The following is a 22,133-nucleotide window of genomic DNA, read 5'->3' as shown; positions in this document are numbered from 1 at the left end:
TTTAGAATGCCTGACTAGATTGAATTGATCTGGGCTCTTGGTACCTGTGGCTAGTTCTAACATCGTTATTGAGGCACAATGTCACAGGGAGGGTCCCGTGATTAACTTTAAGCCCTGCTACCCCAGCCCCTCCTCCCTGTGTGGTATCTCACTGCCCTGCAAATTCTGTGTAGTTTAAGATAAGTTTGATACGAGGATGCTTGTCTATCCCACTTCCCATCTTTTTCACCATCAATTAACAGAAGACGACACTTTTGTAGCACTGATTTAACATTCTGTTCCACAATCTCATCCGTGCCTTCTGTCGGCTGTGCATCACGTGACTTGGCTCACGCTGAACGCCGACTATTACATGAAGAGCCAAATGACAACCCCATTGCTCCCTGCGGTCTACGACCGTCAGTACCTCGGTGCCGGGGGTGGAGGGCTGTGTGTGGGATGGTCCTAGGAGGGGGGCTCCGTGGCACTGGAGCGGGCGGCTCAGGCAGTCTGAGCCTGCATACCACAGGGGGGGTTTTAATATGATCCTTAAACGGCTCGTCAAGGGCCCTAATTATTCCTGATTAGGGGGTCAGTCCGTTTTGCAACTCTTAAATTAGACGGCGCAGCACCTGCTCCGCATGAATATGCAACACAGTGCTCTCTCTCTCTCTCTCTCTCTCCCTGCTCTGACTCCCTACAGCCCGCAGTGTGGCTCCCTGCCTCTTCCAGGGATGCAACGTCTCTGCGTTGGATCCCTTCAAGCAGCCTGATTTGCAGGACAATGGGCTTTTGAGGAGCATCCCGGCTCCCAGCAGTGCAGGCTTATTGTGTTTAGCACAATGTCTTTTGGTAATCCACTAACATTGTGGCCCGCGCCACGCTGACGCTAATGCCACCGCTGACGCCCGCTGACCTCCCCTCAGTGCTGAGTCAGCTCAGTTTGTGAAGACTCTTCCACTAGGGGAGGGGTGCACGTGACTTTGGACCATCGTTCAGCCAGGACTTGGTGAAAAGGTTTTTTTCATACACATACCATAATCTGTCCGTTGAAGTCCTCGGACTTGGAGTCGTGGCAGTCATCTCTGAGCGGGGATACGGTTTTGAATGTGACCACAGTTATTTTGTATGTGAGGGATGACACATTGGAGCACACAGCGGTCATTCAAATTCCAAGGGTCGCCGCAAGACCAGTTGCCCTTTAATTACCCCTGAGACGGTATTTTAGACTGGACAGATTGACAGACTGGAGTGTCTGCACTCCCTGGCTACCTACTGGCTAAGGGTCATCATGGTTATTTGGGGAGAAGAGCGTCAGTCATTCTGTCCGTGGCTCCAGGGCACTCCTCCCAGGCGCTGCTGAGGCCAGCCCATCTCGCCTCAAACAACCCATTGGGTTGGACACGCCAGGCATCTTCCTGGCCGCCCAATGGGAAAGCAGGCTTAAGGGGGGGAAGTAGGGATCAGCACCACTTGTTTGCTAGTGGAGCACTTTGGAGCACTTTGGACTACTTAAGATGTAACTGAAATAGAAGACGCACACAAATACACACACCCTTTTAAGATGTGCCTGTGTGTACAGCGTTTATTTGTATTTTTTTATGTTTCAAATCAATACTTAGTATACATACTTATTATCTGTTGTTACCCTTTATTAAAAGCTACACATAATTATTGATCCTATCTGAGCTCAGTGATGATCTATATCCATAGTCCCGTCCAGACTGGATGCTGGTCATGATAGAGTCCTCACCGGGGGGGGGGGGGCGTCCCCTCCTCCCATCCCCTCTAGCCCTCTCTTACTTCCCCTCTGGGCTCCCTGTTGCCCGGGGATACCCTGGGAGGAGTCGCTTCTAGGGGAGGGAGTTTCCACGTGTGTCTCTGCTGTGGCAGTGACTCAGTTATAGGGCGAGTGTGTGCGTGTGTGTGTGTTCGTGAGTGTGTGTGTGTGTGTGTCGCTTTAAGTCTCTGTGAGCCTCCGCAGCAGAATCCACTTTAAGATCAGTGAACATCGGCTCGCTCTCCGCTCGCCCGCTCTTCAAAGAGCTTTTAGATTAAAGCCGGGACCACAGAGGTAAGAGATGTTTTGCTGTCTGCCAGCGTACCTCCCTCTCCCTTTGTTACTTTTGTTTGGTGGAATTAACTCGCAGACTGAAAGAATGGGGGGGAAGAAAAGTTGGCTTGTATTGTCCTTTGTCTGGATGCACAGGTGGAGGCTGGTGTGTGTGTGTGTGTGTGTGTGTGTGTGTGTGTGTGTGTGTGTGTGTGTGTGTGTGTGTGTGTGTGTGTGTGTGTGTGTGTGTGTGTGTGTGTGTGTGTGTGTGTGTGTGTGTGTGTGTGTGTGTGTGTGTGTGTGCGCGTGCGTGCGTGCGTGCGTGCGTGCGGAAGACAGTCTCGGCGATGGGATATGTTTTGATGGATGTTTATGTGGCGGTTTCTGTGGGAGGCATGTTACTTCCTTTGTCGGTCGAAGACCGCAGAGTTGAAGGTTTATCCCTGGGCCTGACGCATGCTCTCAGGAGGCTTGTTATCACCTGGCCTCACGGTGTGTTCACCGCCGTCAGCTTTTATGCCCGGTTCGCGTCAAGAGTGCCGACTCACCCCATGTCACTTACGTCGTGTTCTCACCCGTCGACTCGTTTTACGTGCCCGTTTTCACCCAAGGTGACACACCAGAGTGTAATTAAGCCTGATGAGTAAAAATACAAGCCGAGTCGGCGTTTATACCTCGTTTGGTGTGGCGAAAGTACTGTGCGCTCGCTTAAACGGTGGCTCCAAGATCCACGTCGTCTGAGAAAGAGGGTCTTGAAATGTTTTGAGTGACCCGGCTCCAACCACTCTCGGATGGTTTGGTGCACTGCTTTTTGTGTGTTTATAAATCATTCAAGAGGCGCCATGTCATTTTTGGACAGGGGCCAGTTCCTGGACCTTCTAAATTTATAATGAAAAGGTCCAAAGGACGCTAACAAGCCCGTTGATGGATGCTTGCCGACCAGGGGCCATAAAGTTAAAACTCTGCCACCACGCCATACTATGGGGACTGCACTGCAGCCGGGGTGATTCATAGAGAAAACTCTCTCCTCCGTGAGGAAACAAGCATAGGAACACTCTGAATCTAGTATGACAGGAATCAGCTGGATATGCCATGCTCTAAGGCTCCCCCAACACGGTTTTAGGACACATCCCGACGTGTTGTTCTGGCTGTTTATGTGTTCTGAAAGGCCCCCCCCCTGGGCCGTTGCCATGTCTTTGAGTTCAGGGCCCCTTTAAGTGGCCGTCCCCATGCGACAGGGCGGTGAGGAGATGGGCCTCCCGTGGGTTGCGTCTCTGACAGCAGGAAGGCGGTGCGATCGTGCTCTCTACAAAAACACATGACCGAACTCCTCCCGCCAAAATGCGTTCAGAGGACAGTCGAGCCCCTTTCCCTCCTCAAATTCGGATCCCATTTCAAAGGAACACTGCTGCCACTGCTGCTGCTACAGCAGCTGTTCTTCCCAGTGTTGTATACTCCCTTCGATTTCTTTTTCTGCCACGTTTGTAGTGTAGTACCTTAATTTCCCCTAAGGCCACGCTGTCGTGGCAATAGGATGAGTCAACGGTTTCCATGGTTGATTCCTCCCGCCCGTGATTCCTCTCTCACCCGGGGTGGACGTGTCCACTAAGCACTTCTTCATCTCCGAGGAAGCGCAGCAGAAGGGGGTGAAAGGCCAGTGCAGCAGCGGCAGCATGCCATTTCACACTCGACGCTCTGATTCTCTGGGGGGACGGGGGGGGTAAGCTCGTGGCTTCACACTGCTGCGTCAATACTTTCTCCCACTCCCCCCCCCCCCCACCTTTGTTTCTCAAGTTTGCCTTCAAGGTCACGTGAGGTGAGAAAACCATTAAGGGTGTGTGCATGCAGGGTTTCCAGCTCCTCTTCCCATTCAGGAACCTAATTTTGAAGTGACTTCTCAGTCAATCAATACAGCCTCAAATCCAATCATAATTTCGATACGTCTTATTTTTATCGTCTTTTCTCTTTTGTCTTTTTGTCCTCTGGGAGTAGGCAATGGGCTCCACACTTCAGGCACAAGACGGATTTGTATATACTCGACGGGCCGACCCATCGACCCACTACCCAACCCACTCACAAACACGCTCACACACTCGTACACACACGCTCACGCGCTCACAAACTCAACCTAAATGCCTCCAGACTAAACATGGAGGCTGGGTGGGAGGCAGGGCAGCGAGGGGAAGAATGGCAGGTCAAAGGGTTTGTAAAGGAGCGGTGCGTTGCTAGTCGTCCCTTGCCCTCCCAAGCAGATGGCCGGCGGGAGGAACCCTTTGAGTCGAGAGGGACCGAATGGGGGCTGAAGCCAGGGAGGGGAAATCTGGAAACCAAGCTCTTGGTGTATGTGTTTGAGCGTTTGTTTGTCCACTGAATGGGGGACTTGTTTTGTTGTTCACCCCAAATTGCCACCACAATGCTCCCTGTTCAAGTCGCACTAGAAGGCAAACGTGTGTGTGTGTGTGTGTGTGTGTGTGTGTGTGTGTGTGTGTGTGTGTGTGTGTGTGTGTGTGTGTGTGTGTGTGTGTGTGTGTGTGTGTGTGTGTGTGTGTGTGTGTGTGTGTGTGTGTGTGTGTGTGTGTGTGTGTGTTCAGCGCCACGCCTTGGGCCTTTCATACCGGAGGCCTTGTCTACCCTGAATAAAGTTAGTAAGAGCTCTGTCTGTCACAGAGCTGGAAGAAAGTGGCACTTTGTGACAAGAATGACAACAACCTTTATGCCGACTCCTGCAGCGTAGTGCACAGCTGTTCTCTGCCTCACAGCTGGTTTGCTGTGTTAAAAGAGCTTTGTTTGGCTCATTCATGTGCAGTGACTTTAGACTTCCCTTTGGCCTTAATTAATTTTACACCGCCGGTTAATTTACCAAATTGTTTCGCGTCTTGGCAAAGACAGGAAACGGTTTTGGGTGTTGGTGGTTGATAAATCAAAGCGCTTCTGCTTTTTGGCACAGCGAGGCACTCAGCAAGTCCTCTCACCACAATTAGCCAAGCTTAGGGATGGCCGTAGGTTCAAGTTCATGATCACTCTCTTAACTCGCTCTGTCGTAACATTGGACAGCGATATAGTCCCATGACACTGCTTCAAGTTACCAGCTGTTTACTTCATGCTCATTTAGCAAAGCCTAATGGGGGATAGATAATTTAATTAGAACGGCGCAATATGTAATTGGCTCCTTGTCATATTTGATATATCAGCCCTGACGCAGAACTATCGCCTTTCTACTTTTGTACAGGGGTGTGTTATCATTCCCTTAGTCAAGCCTTCCAAGTTTCCACCGTGGCATTTCCCCTCTCTCCCTGTACGTACTGTAGTTCATTCTGCTCAGCGAGAGAACACTCATTACCAGCGCTTGCGAGTCATGGTGCGTCCAAGCAAGAGAGATAAACTCTCTGTTAATGCCCTAGATCACTTAATCCCCAAGGTTATGGCTCTTGGCAGTGGGCTGCTAGCAGCCGTAACCCCACACAGGCTGTACGTGCGCACCCAGACTTGACGGTCATGAGCGCAGTGTGAAAGGTTTCCTGGAGAGTGAGCTTCAAGCGTGTGAGGGGTTGTGACACACACACACACACACACACACACACACACACACACACACACACACACACACACACACACACACACACACACACACACACACACACACACACACACACACACACACACTGTGAGGAGTCACGCTGATTCACAATTCCTGTCGATGTGGCGAAAGGAAGTGCCCCCCCCCCCCCCCCCCCCCCACAGTCTCTGACAAAGTTGGTGGTGTGGACCGTTGGAAGGGGGGGAAAAAGAGGGGGAGCATCAGCTCCAACTTTCAAGAATAAACAGCAAGGGCAAACTGTAGCAGCCTTTGAAAAAAATACTTTCCCAAACCGGATCAAACACGACGTCATCGTTTCTGTGCGGAGTTGGAAAAAATGCAAGTAATGTTTAGTTTGCTGGGAAGGAAGGCCGGAGCGCTGAAGACTATGAGGGGGCAGGAGTGTGTGTCCTCAGTAGTCTCTGGGCAGGGCTAGCACTCAGACACTGGCTTGGCTTCTGAGGACCCCGGTCACCTCGGCGTGTGTGGATACTAGGGAGGACTTTTTGTCCATGTGTGGAGGTAGCGTTTGATTTGTTAACTGCTGTTGATGAGGACGTGGTCTTAATTCAATGCTCACTATCTGAACTCCACCTTCTGAATGGACTTATTTTTAGATGAAATTTGATGAGTGAAGTCTGTTGGCTTCTGATTCGTTTAACTTGACTTCGCAGAATGAGGTGTTTATGTCGTGCTTGAATGTTGTCCCCATGATCGGAATGACCGGCTAAATGGAACAACTGTTCTGGGAAAACTGTGTAACCGTGGCACCGTTTCTTCTCCTTCTGTTTCTCCTTCAGATGAGAGTGACCCTGAATGAAAAAGTGTGTTTAGAGCAAGGGGAAACAGAGGATGCTGCCCACACGAAGGATACACTCTGACAAAAGTCTCTAAAACGGGTAAGTTAACTCCATCCACAGCGGGATTACTTTCTGCTTTTAAATCTGCTTTAAAATATGTATAGAAAATTAAGTGATGAAGCCACATGGCATACAACGCCTAAGTACTTTTGAAGGGTTTTTAGTGTTAACCCCAAGCTCTTATAGTAATCGCTGTAGAACAGGGGAAGCCACAATGCTATCTGCCAGCACGCTAGAGTCACATTTAGAGGAACATGGCGGGTCCCTGGGCCAACTTTTTTCATTACAACGTAATGAAACACGTGTCTTGGCAGGGCTCCCCATCACTAATTCACTATAGGACGGTCTGGAAGTGATTTGACTTTTGTATCGTCACACATAACAGCCATGGGAACCTGGGGCTCATTTGTCAAACTTTAAGGGAAACGTTGAAGGCGAAATTAGTCGAGTTTGGACCGTAACGGCTGAAGGTTAAAATTCTAATAAGCCTAGGCTTGCTGCAATCAAAATGTCAATGTAATAACTATTTGCTATTAATTAGTGTGGTACAAACAAACCAAAATAATAATTGTATCTTTTGTCCACCCTTCAGGTGGCAATGGGGAATTCTGAGAGCCAGTACAGCATCCAGGGGCCCAAAGGCACTAGCTTCTTCTTCCCCGTGAAACAAAAGCCCTACTCCCTGAAGTTCCCCTCCTCAAAAGAAGACGACCTGTCGCCCCACACGTGGTGGAAGAACGCCCCCCGCGGCTCGGGCTTTAAGGCCAGGTCTCTGGGCCGCGGCTGCCTGTCGCCGGCCAGGAGCCGCCCGCCTTACTCCAGCGGCCACTACGACTACATCTCCCAGGGGGCCAAGGGGAGCCCCCTCAGGGAGCCCCCCCAGTGGTGCGGCGCCCCGAGGCTCGGCGCGCCGGGCAGGCGGGCCCCGGGCGGCTACCGGGACAACCCGTACGGCGCCGAGTTCGACGGGCACGCCGCCGGGGACGGCTGCGATGGCCTGGAGGAGCAGAGCAGCCCCCGGGTGGTGATCAAGAAGGACGGGAGCCTGAGGGTGGAGTTCACGAACACCCCCGGCAGCCCCCTCGTGGTGGAGGAGGCCGGGGGTCCGGTGCAGCTCCTCAAGTTCTCCCCCAACGTGGACGCCGCCACCGCCGCCGCCTCGGGACCGCCGGGCTCCCGAGGGGGTCCGCCCCCCGGCCCCGCCTCCTCGACGGCGAGGACCAGCAAGGGCAGTTCGCTGAGCTCGGACGGCTCCTGGTACGACTCTCCCTGGGGGCCGAGCGCGGAACTGTGCGCGGAGCAGGAGCCGCCGTGTTCGGCCTCGAGGACCCTGATCCTCTCCCCCGGCCACGAGTCCCTGGACGAGCATGAGTCCTCTCCCATGTCCGTCCCAGAGCTGTACAGGGACCCCACTATGGCCGCCACCTTCCCCGCAACGGTGGAGCCGGCCTGCCTGTACCGGGAGCACAGCCTGTCCCACAAACCGTACCGTGCCTCATTTGCGTCCGCTCTGGACGTCCCAGCGGAGGAGGAAGAGGAGGAGGGGGAGGGGGAGGAGGAGGAGGAGGAGGAACGCCTGGAGGCCCGGCAGTACTCGTCTTACACCCTGCCCTGCCGCCGGCCCAAGGCCCACACACTGAGCGAGGACCTGGGCGGGTGCCAAGACCCGGAGCAGTACCAGGCCGGGCCGGAGTTTGGCTTCCAGAAGAAGGACTCCATCAAGAACCGCATCAGGCGCCTCAGCGACTGGACGGGCAGCCTCGCCCGCAAGAAGAAGTCCCAGGTTAGTCAGACGTCTGTTCTCCTCCTCCTGACTTGGAGCATTTCTCTCTCTCTCTCTCTTGCTCTCTCTCGCTCGCTCGCTCGCTCGCTCGCTCGCTCGCTCGCTCGCTCGCTCGCACTCTTCATCTCCACACTTGGAGAGTCTCGTTGTCGCTTGATTGGCCGCCTAGAGGGGACCCTTGACTGCATCATTTTGTGTGTCACAGCAGGGCGCCTACAGAGAATCTCAAGGCCACAGTATATCAAATTGTATTCCTTTCTTTGAAGGGATAAATCCCTCCTCCATTACCCCTGGTTTAACATTTTGATGTTTATTTTTAAATGGTGAAACTTTTCCATGCCCCCTTACCTGATTGGGCATTCATTGTCGGCTTGTTTTGATGGAAAGGGAATCGATGAAGGCCCCAAGTGACCGTGTTCCCCGGTGAGGGTTTTGTTGTGGCCTTGCCTGGCACTGCCTGGTGTCTACCACAAGGCCCCCGTCCTCAGAACCACAGCACCATCTGTCCCGCGCACCGGTCACTGTGGGGTGTCACGAAATGAAATTGGCACAGCTGCGGGTGTTGTTCATGTCTTTTTAAATGATCATTACTTGTCCTGAATAGAAAGGAGATGAGGTTAGGGACTAGGGGCCAGTGGATACATAGTAGGAGATATGGACAACATGATCAGACGCAGCGGAAGCCAAGGGCTGCGCTGTCAGTTTCACGATGAGTTTTTAACGGTGGGTCGATGCCTTCTTTGTAAGCATGCCGCTAGTTGTGTCAGATTGATGGGTGGAGTTCTGTGTAATTAGACAATGGATGAAAGGGGATGCATTTGTGTCGTATGTGTGTGACTTAGTTAAATTGTCTGTATTCTTATAATTTCACTGTTATTGTAAATTTTGGTTTGCTTGGACTATAATTAGTTGAAAAAGGGGGCTAAGTTAATTTTGTTGTACTTTAACAATGTTATTGGCCTTTTATGCTTTATGCTACATTTATATTATTTATAAGTAGTTTTAGTTTAGTACAAGCTTGTGTATTATGTTCCGATGAACATTTCACTGCTGCCCTAAACAGGGATTATCTTTAAATTGTAATTTGGCAGAATGTGTAGCTTTAAAGTTCCTTTTGTTTTTGCGAGTTCAAACAAAGCACTTCTGCATCAGTTAATTCACCTTTTTTAAATGCTTTATGTTGAGGCTATGCCCAGAGAATTGCCCAAAGCCTTTTCTAAAGCTCTGTTGGAGAGCAACTAATTCCTCATTGAAGATTAACTCTCCCTCCCCCCCGCCTCTTTGGACATTATTAAGGACTTATGGCTGTTTTGTATTGTTCTGGAGAGATGTGGTGGAGTCCTCTCGCCACCCTCCGTGAACTAATCTGCTAATAGGGATTTCTGCGTGTTCAGTTGGATTTTTTTGTGTGGTTTCGATTTTTTTGCATCAAAAACTCTGCTCTTTTGACCATAGGGGGGGGGGGGGGGGGGGGGGGGGGGGGGTGTGTGTGTGTGTGTGTGTGTGTGTGCCATGTCATCGTGTCTCAAAGTACAACAATCTGTGTCATGCATAAGGCTTTCACTTTACATTAGCAGTGCCCTCTTCCAAGTGTCACAGAAAAAAGCCCTGCTAATCTATGGCCATGTGTTGGTGCTTAACCGGTTCTGGGAGCAGCCAAGGACCAGCAGATTTAGCTCCTATGTTATTAGCACTTGATGCTTGATTGGAAAGCAGAGAAAAGAGCTTTGTTTATTAGCAGCTCACCTTCAGAGAAAAAGAGGCGTTCATCTGCGATGATCATAAGAAAAGCACCAATCCTAAACCCGTAAATACGCAGTGATTCATAGTCAAAACCTAGGCCTCGGCAACAAACCGTCATTAGCCACAATCTATTTTTAGAGATAAATGCACCGTTTTGAGGGAATCATCAAAAGACCGTTTTCTTTTGGGGAATTTCCATGCGCGCCTGACATAGCCTAAATCAGGGCTGTCGCCTTTGGAAAGAGGCCTCGTTTTTTTTTTTTTTCTCTTTCTCGCTTCCATAATCGTCCTTATGTCTGGATTCCCTCAGTGCCGGCCGGCCTAACCTCTCTGGTCGTATATCTCCTACTCCGGGCCCAGGTCCCACTGTCTCATCCGGTCGACCAGACCCAGGAGAAGCTCTGGCTCTTGCCCCCCTCCACCTGCACTGCAGGTCTTTTGTTGTCGAATGGGCTTGGAGGTCAGCGTGGGACCTCAGAGCCCAACAGCTGTGGCCTGCAGCTTGTTAAAACATCTGGATGAGGACAAGAACAACGTATTTTTTTAGGGAAAAGGAAAACTGACTTACCCAGGTCGGCGTCTCTCGTCTGCATTTTCCTGCTGCCACATTGATCTATAAATATATACAAGAAGGGTATGAGTGCGCTATTTCTTCCAATCCTGGGGAATGAGGTCATTGGATACCAAAGGCAAAGTATCAGGGAAGGAGAAGAAAAGGACTCATGTTTGAGATGAGGTGATTTAATGACGAGGAATGATAGTCATGAAGTTAGAAACAACCAACAAAAACAGACGGCGAAGGAATCAATTCCTCCCTTCATCGAGATGAAGGGAGTTCTTTTCAATTGTTGCCGGGGGAGAATCAATGCAGCAAGAGCTCGTTAAAGAGAGGTTGTCTCTCATTAGCCGAAAGAGATCGTGATTCCATCAAGTGGTCTTCTGGGGAACCGTCAAACCCCCTGCAGGCCTCAGATGACGTGAAATCAGCCGTGCCTCTGTGTTTTCTACACACTTGGGTCCAATCACCGGCAATTTGGCCCAATTTCTCAGTCCAACAGCCGTAGCAAGCAATACCAGCTTCTATTTTGCACTTTAAGTGGAGATGTGAGTAGTGTTAAGAAGTAAAAGGTGTACCTGATCCAAGTCCATATCGTTGTTGTACTACAGATATGTGTTCTCCTCAAATGCATTACCAATATCTACCGGCTAAGGTGCTCGAACCGCAAACAGGAAGTTCAAGGTTTAATCCCTGCTGTCCTAATTGTACCTATCCTTGAGCAACAGACACACTTCCTGCTCCTAAATGCAGGTCCTAAATGCAGATATCCAATCCCCTGTGTTCAGGGTAAGTTGCCTCTGAGGGAAGCGTCCTGAGCAATTATGTTGTTGGATATGGTTTCTTCAACAAAACATGTCACAATCTACATCCATGAAAGCCGTTTTGATCTGAACCATGTCAGCGTGGGCTTTCCATTGCCGTTTGAATGAAATAAGGACATCTCCCCCCTTATAAACACAACATACGTAAACATGCCGGGTGTTGATTGCCATGCCTGCTCTAGCTGCCATTATGTGATGTTTCTATATTGGTACTGGTAATGAAACCATACATTCGTCTTTATGCAGTATCAATGAATACTAATCCCGGGGCTAATAGGCAGTCTTTATGAAGTCGTAAACGGTCGTAAATGATGTCTTCCGCTTGCACCTTAAGCGGAAGACATCCCACGTTTTATGAAAGTGTTTACTGGGAGGGTATTCCGTCAGAAACACGGAAAGAGATAAAAGTATATGTATACTCTGTCGTGTCGCTCTCTGTCGTGGTTTCATCTTTATTCTCTTTTTACACTTGTTGCCTTTCATACCTTCTTTTTATCTCCTGTAGCCTGTGTACCAACCACTTCTCACACGCCTACTGTTCTACTTCCCGATCCATTGTTGTGGTTCTGCTCTGAAGCCTCTGTCTCCAGTGTGTCACTCTCCTCTCACCCTGTTCTCCTCCCCTCCCCACCCTGACAGGAGCAGAGGCACAAGGCGCCGAGCGATGCCTTCGACAGCGGCGTGGACGGCCTCACCGCCGACACCAGCTCTCCCTCCCAGGTCTCCAGCCTGCCCTGGTTCCCGGGGGCCTCGGCGGCCTCCCGGGCCCAGTCCCAGGGGGCCCTCCACCAGGCCAGCGGCGACGCCGTCCGCCAGAACATCTACGAGAACTTCATGAGGGAGCTGGGGGAGACGGGGGGCGGCCGGCGGAGCGGGAGCGGCGGGGCGGGCGGGAGGAAGGACGAGTCCACGGGCACGGGGGAGGAGGAAGACGACGAAGAGGAGGAGGAGGAGGAGAGGAGCAGCAGCGAGTCGCCAGAGGGCTCGCTGGAGCAGCTGGACCTGCTGTTTGAGAAGGAGCAGGGGGTGGTGCGGCGCGCCGGGTGGCTCTCCTTCAAGCCTCTCCTCACCCTGCACAAGGACCGCAAGCTGGAGCTGGTGTCTCGCCGCAGGTGGAAGCAGTACTGGGTGACCCTGAAAGGTGAGCAGGCTGCATTCAGCCAATACCCCCTCCACTCTGAAGTAACACCAGCCAGGGTGGAGGAGCCTGCTTCACCTCTGGTTCCCAAAATCGTTGTCATAGTTACCGTGTAGTTTGCCTGAGGAAGGATATTCTCATAAAGTCAATATTACATTAAAGGAGAGCCTCTTATTGTATCAGGATAAAAAGGCCTTTTGGGTCCTTGGCCATGATATAATATTTGCTGTTGCTAGAGCCTCTATCTGGCCTTGTTACCCTAAAATCTTAGAAGGAATTATGAGGTTGCATTACTGGCCGAAATAGATAAGCATGTGTTTGTGTGTGTGTGTGTGTGTGTGTGTGTGTGTGTGTGTGTGTGTGTTTGTGTTGGCACTTTAAATCCAGGAGTGCTCAAGCACCTTTAGACGAGGACACATAACCCTACGCCCTCATTTGAAGCATTTACTGTCGAAAACATCTGAGAATTATCAGCCAACGAAGGCCAGCACTGACACCGCAAGGACATTCTCTTCATGTCCAGGATTCCAAGTGCCTGTTATGCTTAAGTGCCAGCACGGCACACAAACACCTCATTCCTGCTGAACATAAGTTACTTTTCAAAGCTCTTATGCAACACGCCAGGGTAATATTCCCTGGAAGCCGTCATGAGAAGATATGAACAAATCTCCGAGAACCCCAAACAAACCATAAGTTTGGTGATCGACAGTTGCATACACATCCATCCTGCTGAAACAATAACCACAAACACGCTAAAAAATGATAAAGGAAAACAACATTTCCGAGGAAAATAATTGTTCTACTATAACACGTTCCCTGCCTTTCAGTTTGCGACAATGATTAAATGTGATCAAAAGTAAGTTGATGTCTGGGACTAGGGAATGACCATGAGAACCTTGATCAATCCCAGACTTGAAATTAGGGAATTTCAGGGAGGTTAAAGGGCGATGGTTGGAGGCTTCAAGAGTTGTCCATTGTCCCGCAAAACTTTACTCAGGCCACCTGGTCTCTGACCCTTTCCCCTGTCACCCCAGGGTGCACGTTGCTGTTTTACGAGACCTACGGGAAGGGGTCCCCGGAGCAGGAGGGGTCCCCGCGCTACGCCCTGCTGGCGGAGGACAGCGTGGTGCAGGCGGTGCCCGAGCACCCCAAGAAGGAGAACGTCTTCTGCCTCAGCAACAGCTATGGAGACGTCTACCTCTTCCAGGTGAGACCCCACTGCCAAAGCTTCTCCTACCAAAGTCACTCATTCATGACTCCCCCCATCCGTTCGAGTTGCCCACTTATCCCTGTTGTATTTTCTAGTGCCAGCGTCTGGTCGTGTCATGGACAAGTGATGAACCCTTAGATTCCTGTGTGGACTTGAGCCCGGCTCTGTTTTAGTGTAGTGCGTGGTCCAAACGCACAAATGAAAAGCAGAAGCCTGGATGTTTCGGACATGACGTGTCGATGTACTTCTGCGGTCTGGCTTCGATAGACCGTGCCTCCTGCGGGCACGTCAGCCTTCTTTCACAGCGATCGCTCTCCTAATCCGTGTAGTCCTTTTTGTAAACCCTGTCAGACGACATGGTGCAAACAATTCAAATGGGCCTTAAAGGTCACAGCCATCTCATCTGATTAACTGCTTCTGTGAGGCAGCAATTAGAACGGTCCCAGGTTGAATGTTCACATCTAGATGTAACAAAAAGAAGAGTGTGTTGACGTGATCTGGAATGCAGTTGGAAGAAAAGGAGTGGGGAAGGGTGGATAGAAATCTCATCTTTTTCAGGAACACAGGCCAAGCTTGCGGCCTGTGAGTCATGAGGCCAGTGAGGGGAAGCATGGGGTGATGTCACAGGCTCTGTGTTCGGAAGGTGAATCACAAGGGTGGAGGATGGAATCAGGAATGGATAGATAGAAGAACTCAATTCGTGTTGGTATGCTTGGTTTGTTGTCCGAGTGGACCATGTCCAATCGGACAATAAACCAAATATACCAACACGAATAGTTCTTCTATCAGGGATGGATAGATAGAAGAACTATTCGTGTTGGTATGTTTGGTTTATTGTCCGAGTGGACATGGTCCAATCGGACAATAAACCAAACATACCAACACGCAGCCAATCATGTTTACACCCTCAATAAAACCTCACAACATCTCACCTTGTCCGAGGAACGACCGGCGACAACCTTCACGGCATTCAGCTCTCCAATCATTTAACCTTTTTAACCTTGCCTCTGAGACCTCGGAGCAGCGCGAGAAGCCTAAACCGCCAGACCTGCTTAACAACCAAACCTTCTAAACCTTCCCTCCCGTCTCAGGCCAGCAACCAGACGGACCTGGAGAACTGGGTGACGGCGGTGCACTCGGCCAGCGCCTCCCTGCTGGCCAAGCGGCAGGGCAAGGAGGACACGGTGCGCCTGCTGCGCGGCCAGGTGCGCGGCCTGCTGCAGAAGGTGGACATGGACGGCAAGATGAAGAAGATGGCCGAGCTGCAGCTCACGGTGGTGGCCGACCCCAAGAACCGCAAGGCCATCGAGAACCAGGTGAGTGCACGGTCGTCCCTGATGAGAATAGGTGGTATCTTCTCTGAAGATTCCCCCGAGGCCTTTTTATGTGAGAGTTTCCCCTGGCACATACTGTACTGCAGCAGAACGCCATCGTAATGCAGGAGCTGTAATTCCATTCAACGTGCTCCCTGTTACTTAGTCTGACTTGATTATAAAACGTAGAGACAGGAGAAAGAGGTTGGTTGTTCTGCAGCCCTGAGCACCAGAGCGGGCTATCGGGTAGCTGTCACCACTTTGACAGTTAGCTGCACTGTAAAGTTATAAAGTGGTACAGTCCTATGAGGACAGGTTCGACAGTGTTTTTTATTGAAATATATATATATATATATATATATATATATATATATATATATATATATATATATATATATGAGTGGGCATCTTCTCCGTGTTATCCTTCCACACACTGGTGAGGAGCTCTGGCACGCCACACACACACACACACACACACACACACACACACACACACACACACACACACACACACACACACACACACACACACACACACACACACACACACACACACACACACACACACACACACACACAGGACATAAGGCATGAAGACATCAGAGGGCTGATGCATGGGTGGATGTTCTGTTGTGGGTTGTCCTTGTTTCATTTCCGAAGCTTAAGGGTAAATCTCTGGGTTTGCAGCGCCGGGCAAGAGCGAGGGAATAATATAAATATATGAGTGACTAGTTGGTTTTTTCACTATTTTTGTACTATGTTGTATTATCTAGCTCCACTGAATGTTTTCCTATATTTCCTGGAGTAAACAAACCAAGAGTGGGGTAGGCCCTGTGAAACAGTATTCAGGGCTCACTACGGTGACCAGTGTAACCATATTTTTAAAATAGTTACATTTTCAACATCTTTTTTTTTTTTTTGCATTGAGAAGGCTCATCTGTCCTAGGAACAGTATCTCATAAAAAAAACTGGCAGGACCCTGACATGCACCTGATCCGCCCCCGTCTCGCGCCCACGCCAGCCCCGGCCCATCCACACACACTCAACAGGGTGCTCCACTTCCTCTGATCCAGACGGGGCCGTCAGGGCGGCACAACGTCTGTCTGTTTGTATTTGATCTTTCTGGAGTGGGAGGAGGGGAGGTGGGGGGGGATTCAAGGCGGATAAACATAAGAGGCCTAAACGCTGCGGCCCCCAAGACGCTGTGCCTCAGCGGTGGGGGGTGGGGGGGGGGGGGCGGGCTGTGAGGGGATGGGGGCCGCTGGGACTCCGGGGAGCAGCCAGCTCCCATGCCATCAGATGGAGGTTCCAGATGTTTCCTGGTAATGGATTCTCAACATGCATAATCCTCCTCTTCCTCCGCCTGCACCACGCAGCCTGGAGGGGGCGGGGGGGGGGCTGAGCCTGAAGCGCCAGCCAGCGCAGCGCCATGCTCTGGCCTCGCACAGCGGAGAGCCCGACCACAGGCGGGCCTCTCCTCTAGACTTGGAGATCAGGGACAGGGACTTCAGCCCACTTCATCATCACTCAGCTGCCCCCCTGCCTCCCTCTGGTCGCCCCAATCAGACGCCTCTGATTAGAGTAGGTCTCAATGGAGTCTACAAGTGAGGTTTTGCATGAAAGGAGAATGCACGACTAGACTGCTAGACTGTCACTCTGATCCATATCGTTTATTTATACAAGGCTTTATAGAAGACTAGTTGAGAGTTTGTGTCAAGACTCAGTTATTTGGTGTGTGTGTGTGTGTGTGTGTGTGTGTGTGTGTGTGTGTGTGTGTGTGTGTGTGTGTGTGTGTGTGTGTGTGTGTGTGTGTGTGTGTGTGTGTGTGTGTGTGTGTGTGTGTGTGTGTGTGTGTGTGTTCTACACACACTAGATGCGGATGGAGGGGGGTGTTAGGGGTTAAATCCGGTTGCAACTAGCCGGTACGCTCAGTCAGGGCGACCGGCGAGGCAAGCGGCTGTGGGACCAATGACAGGGTCAGGGCGAAGCCGGCATGGCTGGACCTCTGATAAGCATGCCCTGAGACGGATGATGGATCTAAAGGTCTCGGCCTGACGGCTGGGCCGGTGGGGGCGGGGTGGTTTCCAAGCACTGAGCGGGGGCTACTTTGATCTCTCAACCACCTCCCCCCCCCCCCCCCCCAAACCTTGACCCATGTTTACTGGAATCTGCACGAGCAAGACTTCTTTCTGAAGTTCGCTGCCCTTTGTGCACACACGCACACACACACACACACAAGTACACACACATGATGGAGTTGCATTACAAAGGGGTTATCATGCATTAGAGTGCTCTCTCTTGGGCAGATGCGAGAGTGGAGAGGTAAGAGGAGATGAGCATCTATCGATGGGGAGACTGTGTTCCCGCTCCACTTAATGGATCTGAAATGAAACTTAAATACGTTTGTCTTTCCAGCCCAGATGGACAGAGTCAGCCACATGGCTGCATTCACACATAGCTGCTAAACAACACAAATGTACAGAGATTACTCTCACAAGGGTTGTGAGACCATGTGCAATGGTTATATACAGGGGTTCTTATGATTGAATTCACCCAATGCGACAACTCTCCTAATGCTCAAAGTCTACAGTTTTTGTTGCTTATGATTGTTACAACTGCTATAGTTCCTCCCCTATACCTTCTTCGTCAAACAACTCTCCTCATACAACTCTTGTGAACAGTGCAGTGGATTTTAAGATAAAATCTGAGGGTTTATGGACAAGTTTATGTGGGTTTTGGGCATAGTTAATTAAACCATTTCCTAGTTTTTTATTTACTGGGAATTACTGGGAAATCATTCGGCAATCATTATGTAATGCATAGTTCAGTATTAACAGCTAATACTTCATTCAAACTCCCCCCTTATGATTTCATGCAACCACCTGCAGTATTCTCAACCTATGGTGTGGAAACGAAAGGTGCAGCTTGATAAGGAGAGCAGATGGGTCAGCTGTGCATTAGGCCCAGTATGTCGGGGGTACCTGGACCATAACTCTGTATAACGTGGATAATATCCTTCAACACAGGGTTTCACAGGGTGTTTGAAATGTCATACATCCATGTTCCCTCCCCTCCACACACACACACACACACACACACACACACACACACACACACACACACACACACACACACACACACACACACACACACACACACACACACACACACACACACACACACACACACCTCACTGTGAGTCATCTCCAGCCATGGGGAGACTGATATCAGATTTTATTGAGAGTTAATAGGACATCTCTACAGGGTGCAGCATCATTTATTTATATTGTGGGTAAAAGATGGCATAGTGCTGCCTAATCCCTATTAAACCCGGTTGTTTTTAGGGCTGTATACATGAGAGGTCCTCATTACATCGTGGGTCCCACCAAAAGAGGGAAGATTCCCCTGCTTTACAAGCTGGGAAAGCCAGAATGGCGCATGTGTGTGTGTGCATTCATGAGACTGTGTGTGTGTCTGTTTTTTTAAGTGCTCTAGTGCGCGTTCATGTAAATCCTATGGGATTAACGACGGTGGTCTGGGTTGTGTCATTGTGCCCCGGGTAGACGTTTTATTATTGATAACCCAGGTACACACACACACACACACACACACACACACACACACACACACACACACACACACACACACACACACACACACACACACACACACACACACACACACACACACACACACACACACACACACACACTCTCCCTAAAATACACCATCTCCCCCCCCCCCACCATCAACATCTCCCCGCAGCCTTTCACATCTGTAAGCAATCGCTGCTTGATGGAATGCAGTCCTCTGACCTCAAGCCACCCCAACCCCCTCTGTATCACGACCTTACCGCGCCAACCGATGACTCCCCAACCCCATCACCCCCAGCCCTTAACCGTCTCCATCAGTGTTGGGTTTATTTCATGTTGTGGAGTGTGTCTGGTTGACGGCTGGCTTAAGCAGCCTCCCCTGGCCCAAATCAGCCTGACTCGGGCCAGGTGAGGCTGCTTAAACCAGCCGTCAACCACACACACACAAACAAGCATGTACTACATCTATTGGAAGGGTAAAGTTTTGCAGGAAAATGGGCAACTCTTAAAGTCTCAATCGCCCTTTGACCTCCCTGATACTCCCTAGTTTCCAGTCTGGGATTGATTAGGTATCTCGTGTTCTTTCCCTCGTCCCAGACCACACGTCCCTGACACTTGATCCCAGGTGGGGGAGTGACTCACAGCTTCCTCCCAACCCACTCCCACCCTAATCTGAACTCTGTGTGATCCCCCCTCCCCCCCACCTCAGACCCAGCAGTGGGAGCAGAACCTGGAGCGCTTCAACATGGACCTGTTCCGCATGCGCTGCTACCTGGCCAGCCTGCAGGGGGGCGAGCTGCCCAACCCCAAGAGCCTCCTGGCCACCGCCGGCCGGCCCAGCAAGGCCGCGCTGGGACGCCTGGGCATCTTCTCCGTGTCCTCCTTCCACGCACTGGTGAGGAGCTCTTGCACGCTACACACACACACGCTACACACAGACACATAAACACACACACACAGGACATAAGGCATGTAGACAACAGAGCAGCTAATGCATGGATTCTGTTGTGTGTTGTCCGTGTTTCATTTCCGAAGCTTAAGTGTAAATCTCTCTGGGTTTGCAACGCCGGCCTAAAGCGGGGGATTAATAGAAAGAACCTAAACACAGATCTCCCAGAGAGACGGTACCAAGCATTCAGAAGGGGGGGGGTTTTTTTTGCCCACTTTCACGTTTTTTTAAATGGGTATAACATTGGGGTTGTAGCAAAGGTTTTCCCATGGAGTGGATTACTCTATTGAAGGGGTCATTTAGCAGAAGCTTTGAGACCCGTGGACTAATGGATGCCGTGTCTGTAACCAGATCTGTTCGCGGGACGAGGCCACGCTGAGACGGAGGAGGAGGCGGAGCTCCGTGACGCTGGCGTCCCGGCAGCGCAAGCGAGGCCTCTTCTCGTCTCTGAAGGGCCTGGACAACCTCACCCTGAGAGGACGGGACAAGAGGCCCTCTGTGTCCCAGGTACGGACGTGGAAATGTACACACACATCCAGGAGTATAAACGGGGTCTCGTTTATGTTCCCCGGTGCACGCACGCGACACGCACGAGCGGAGATGGATGTGTAAAGCGTGCCAATGTGTATTTTACACTCAGTCGCTTTACACGGGCGGTGCAACTGCCTCGTATTTACTGCAACAACAACAACCGGCGCAACACATGAGCTGGTCCTTGCTTGCTTGCATGTCTTGTCTGCAATGAGCGGCAAAACCCCTTTGTGCTAATTGCAGCCATGTTGACCCTTTCGGGCTTCTTTGAATTGATTAGAAACACATTGCTAGTCCCCCCCCCCCCCCCCCCCCCCCCCCTAACCCCTCTTAATGCAAGGCTCCCATCTATGGCAACACTATGGGACATTCCAAGCGCAGGTGCGGGAGGGGGGTAATCTTCCTCAGGTTAGTAATTAAACTCATCAAGCCGGCTGGTTATTTATTTTGGCTGGAATCCCCCCCACCCCCCAGGTAGGACCCCACGTAGGACTAAGCCTACTCCACTTAGGCGTTTATATGAGGATCTCTGTCCTGGGAAGCGCTCCTTCTCGAATCCTCTGAGGAAAATCTGACCAAGCTCTTTTTAAATTAAAGTAAGACCTTTTGTTTCTTTAATGGCAGTTTCGAAATGTTTGTGTATTGACAGTCGACGCGTGGGAAAACCCCAGTGCACCTCTGTTTCCGCCACAATCTCATCCGGTCTGCGTGTTTGTGTTTGTGTCGTTTGCGTGTGCGTAAATGTGGATCACGTGCTGTCTCCCAGCATTTGAAGACAGCTTATCTCTGAGCTGGGAGGTGGTGGGGGCCAGCAGTGCTTCTTCCATCTGGTGGGGACCCAGTGCGTCCTGCTAGTGCCTGGTGGCGGTGCATCCCACTCGTGAATTATTAAGAACCATATGTGGTTCATGGCAGGCTCCACTCTCACCTCAGTCCCCAGCGGCCAACCAGCAGATGGTCACCCTAACAGGGCTAAATATTTCCCTGCCTTCGCTTTGGTTTTCGTCCCCCCTTTTTTTTTTTCCTCCAATTTGTTTAGAGTGTTCTCATTGGGATCATCTATTTTTTTTTCTCATCTAATTTAAGATTATGAATACATGCTAATAGCAAGCAAGTGCTTCATGATAATTCTCCCACTCTGCACCTGCTGTGTCTATTCACTTTTTTCTCTCACACAGCTATATAATCACTTTCAATATACGTTTAATTAATGTGATCATTAATGTGAAGAAAATCAATCCATCCATGGATAATGAAATTATGGCTTCTGTTTATTGAAGATTTAGTTGCAATACGTGTCTGGAATTATTTAGCATATTGTTAGGTACCAGGAAATAAAGATGTTTATTTATTTAACAAATCTGATGACTCAAGTGAAATGGATAGAGTTCAATATGTTTGTGTGCCACAGGTTTCTTATAATATATTCAAACTGTCCATCGTGCCAAACATAAAATGACACATTAAGCAAGATTTATTTCAACATTAATTCTACACTACACCATTTCGCCAGGCACTATTCCATTCCATGGTGGCCAATCATTCAGATTCAGGCTCACTATAGTAGATCCACAGACGGACGCTTAGTGTGACCTTATAAGGCCCATGCTTGTGCTCTCTGTAGCAGAGATGTGTCTGAGTGGGATTTGGATGAAGCCCAGGCTGTTGCTATCACTGTTCTTCTCATGTCCATGTTCAGTGTCCCCAGGTGTGGACACCCCTACCCCTCCAAGACCCCCACATGTTTTATCCTTGGTATTACATGATATACTTTGTCCTCGAACCTTCTCACCCTTCTCCCTGTGGCGTTTCATCATCGTCAGCCATCTTGTGCGACGCTTTGCCTGTCACTTCTCTCTACGTCTCAGTCATTGAATCTGTCAAGCATGTTGGATACCAAAAAACGCTGTCATCGACCTTCCCTGTCCCTCCATTTATCGGCCTCTCTCGCTGTCTCTCTGTCTCTGCCTCCCTCTGTCTCTGCCTCCCTCTGGCTGTCTTTACTTATCCGTCTTCTTCTCTAT

At 50.4% G+C, this 22,133-nt stretch overlaps 1 protein-coding gene across 4 annotated transcripts in view; it reads left to right on the top strand.

Moving 5' to 3' along the window:
* The window catches only part of tiam2a (TIAM Rac1 associated GEF 2a), a 93,302-nt gene that overhangs the window by 35,779 nt on the left and 35,390 nt on the right, over window positions 1-22,133 (top strand). For 2 of the 4 annotated variants that reach the window (XM_056590280.1, XM_056590276.1), the window contains exons 2-8: window positions 6,410-6,508; window positions 7,062-8,252; window positions 12,015-12,516; window positions 13,548-13,720; window positions 14,815-15,039; window positions 19,339-19,524; window positions 19,930-20,085. In XM_056590280.1, the coding sequence (XP_056446255.1) occupies window positions 7,068-8,252; window positions 12,015-12,516; window positions 13,548-13,720; window positions 14,815-15,039; window positions 19,339-19,524; window positions 19,930-20,085 (2,427 nt within the window). In that variant the 5' untranslated portion in view covers window positions 6,410-6,508; window positions 7,062-7,067. Of the gene's footprint in view, window positions 1-1,940; window positions 2,054-5,817; window positions 6,132-6,409; window positions 6,509-7,061; window positions 8,253-12,014; window positions 12,517-13,547; window positions 13,721-14,814; window positions 15,040-19,338; window positions 19,525-19,929; window positions 20,086-22,133 lie in introns of those variants that run through there. The other 2 variants (XM_056590279.1, XM_056590278.1) reach the window with 2 other exon arrangements.

Source organism: Gadus chalcogrammus, chromosome 5 (assembly GCF_026213295.1).
Source record: "Gadus chalcogrammus isolate NIFS_2021 chromosome 5, NIFS_Gcha_1.0, whole genome shotgun sequence".
NCBI lineage: Eukaryota > Metazoa > Chordata > Actinopteri > Gadiformes > Gadidae > Gadus > Gadus chalcogrammus.
This window is presented reverse-complemented; position numbering and strand designations above follow the sequence as displayed.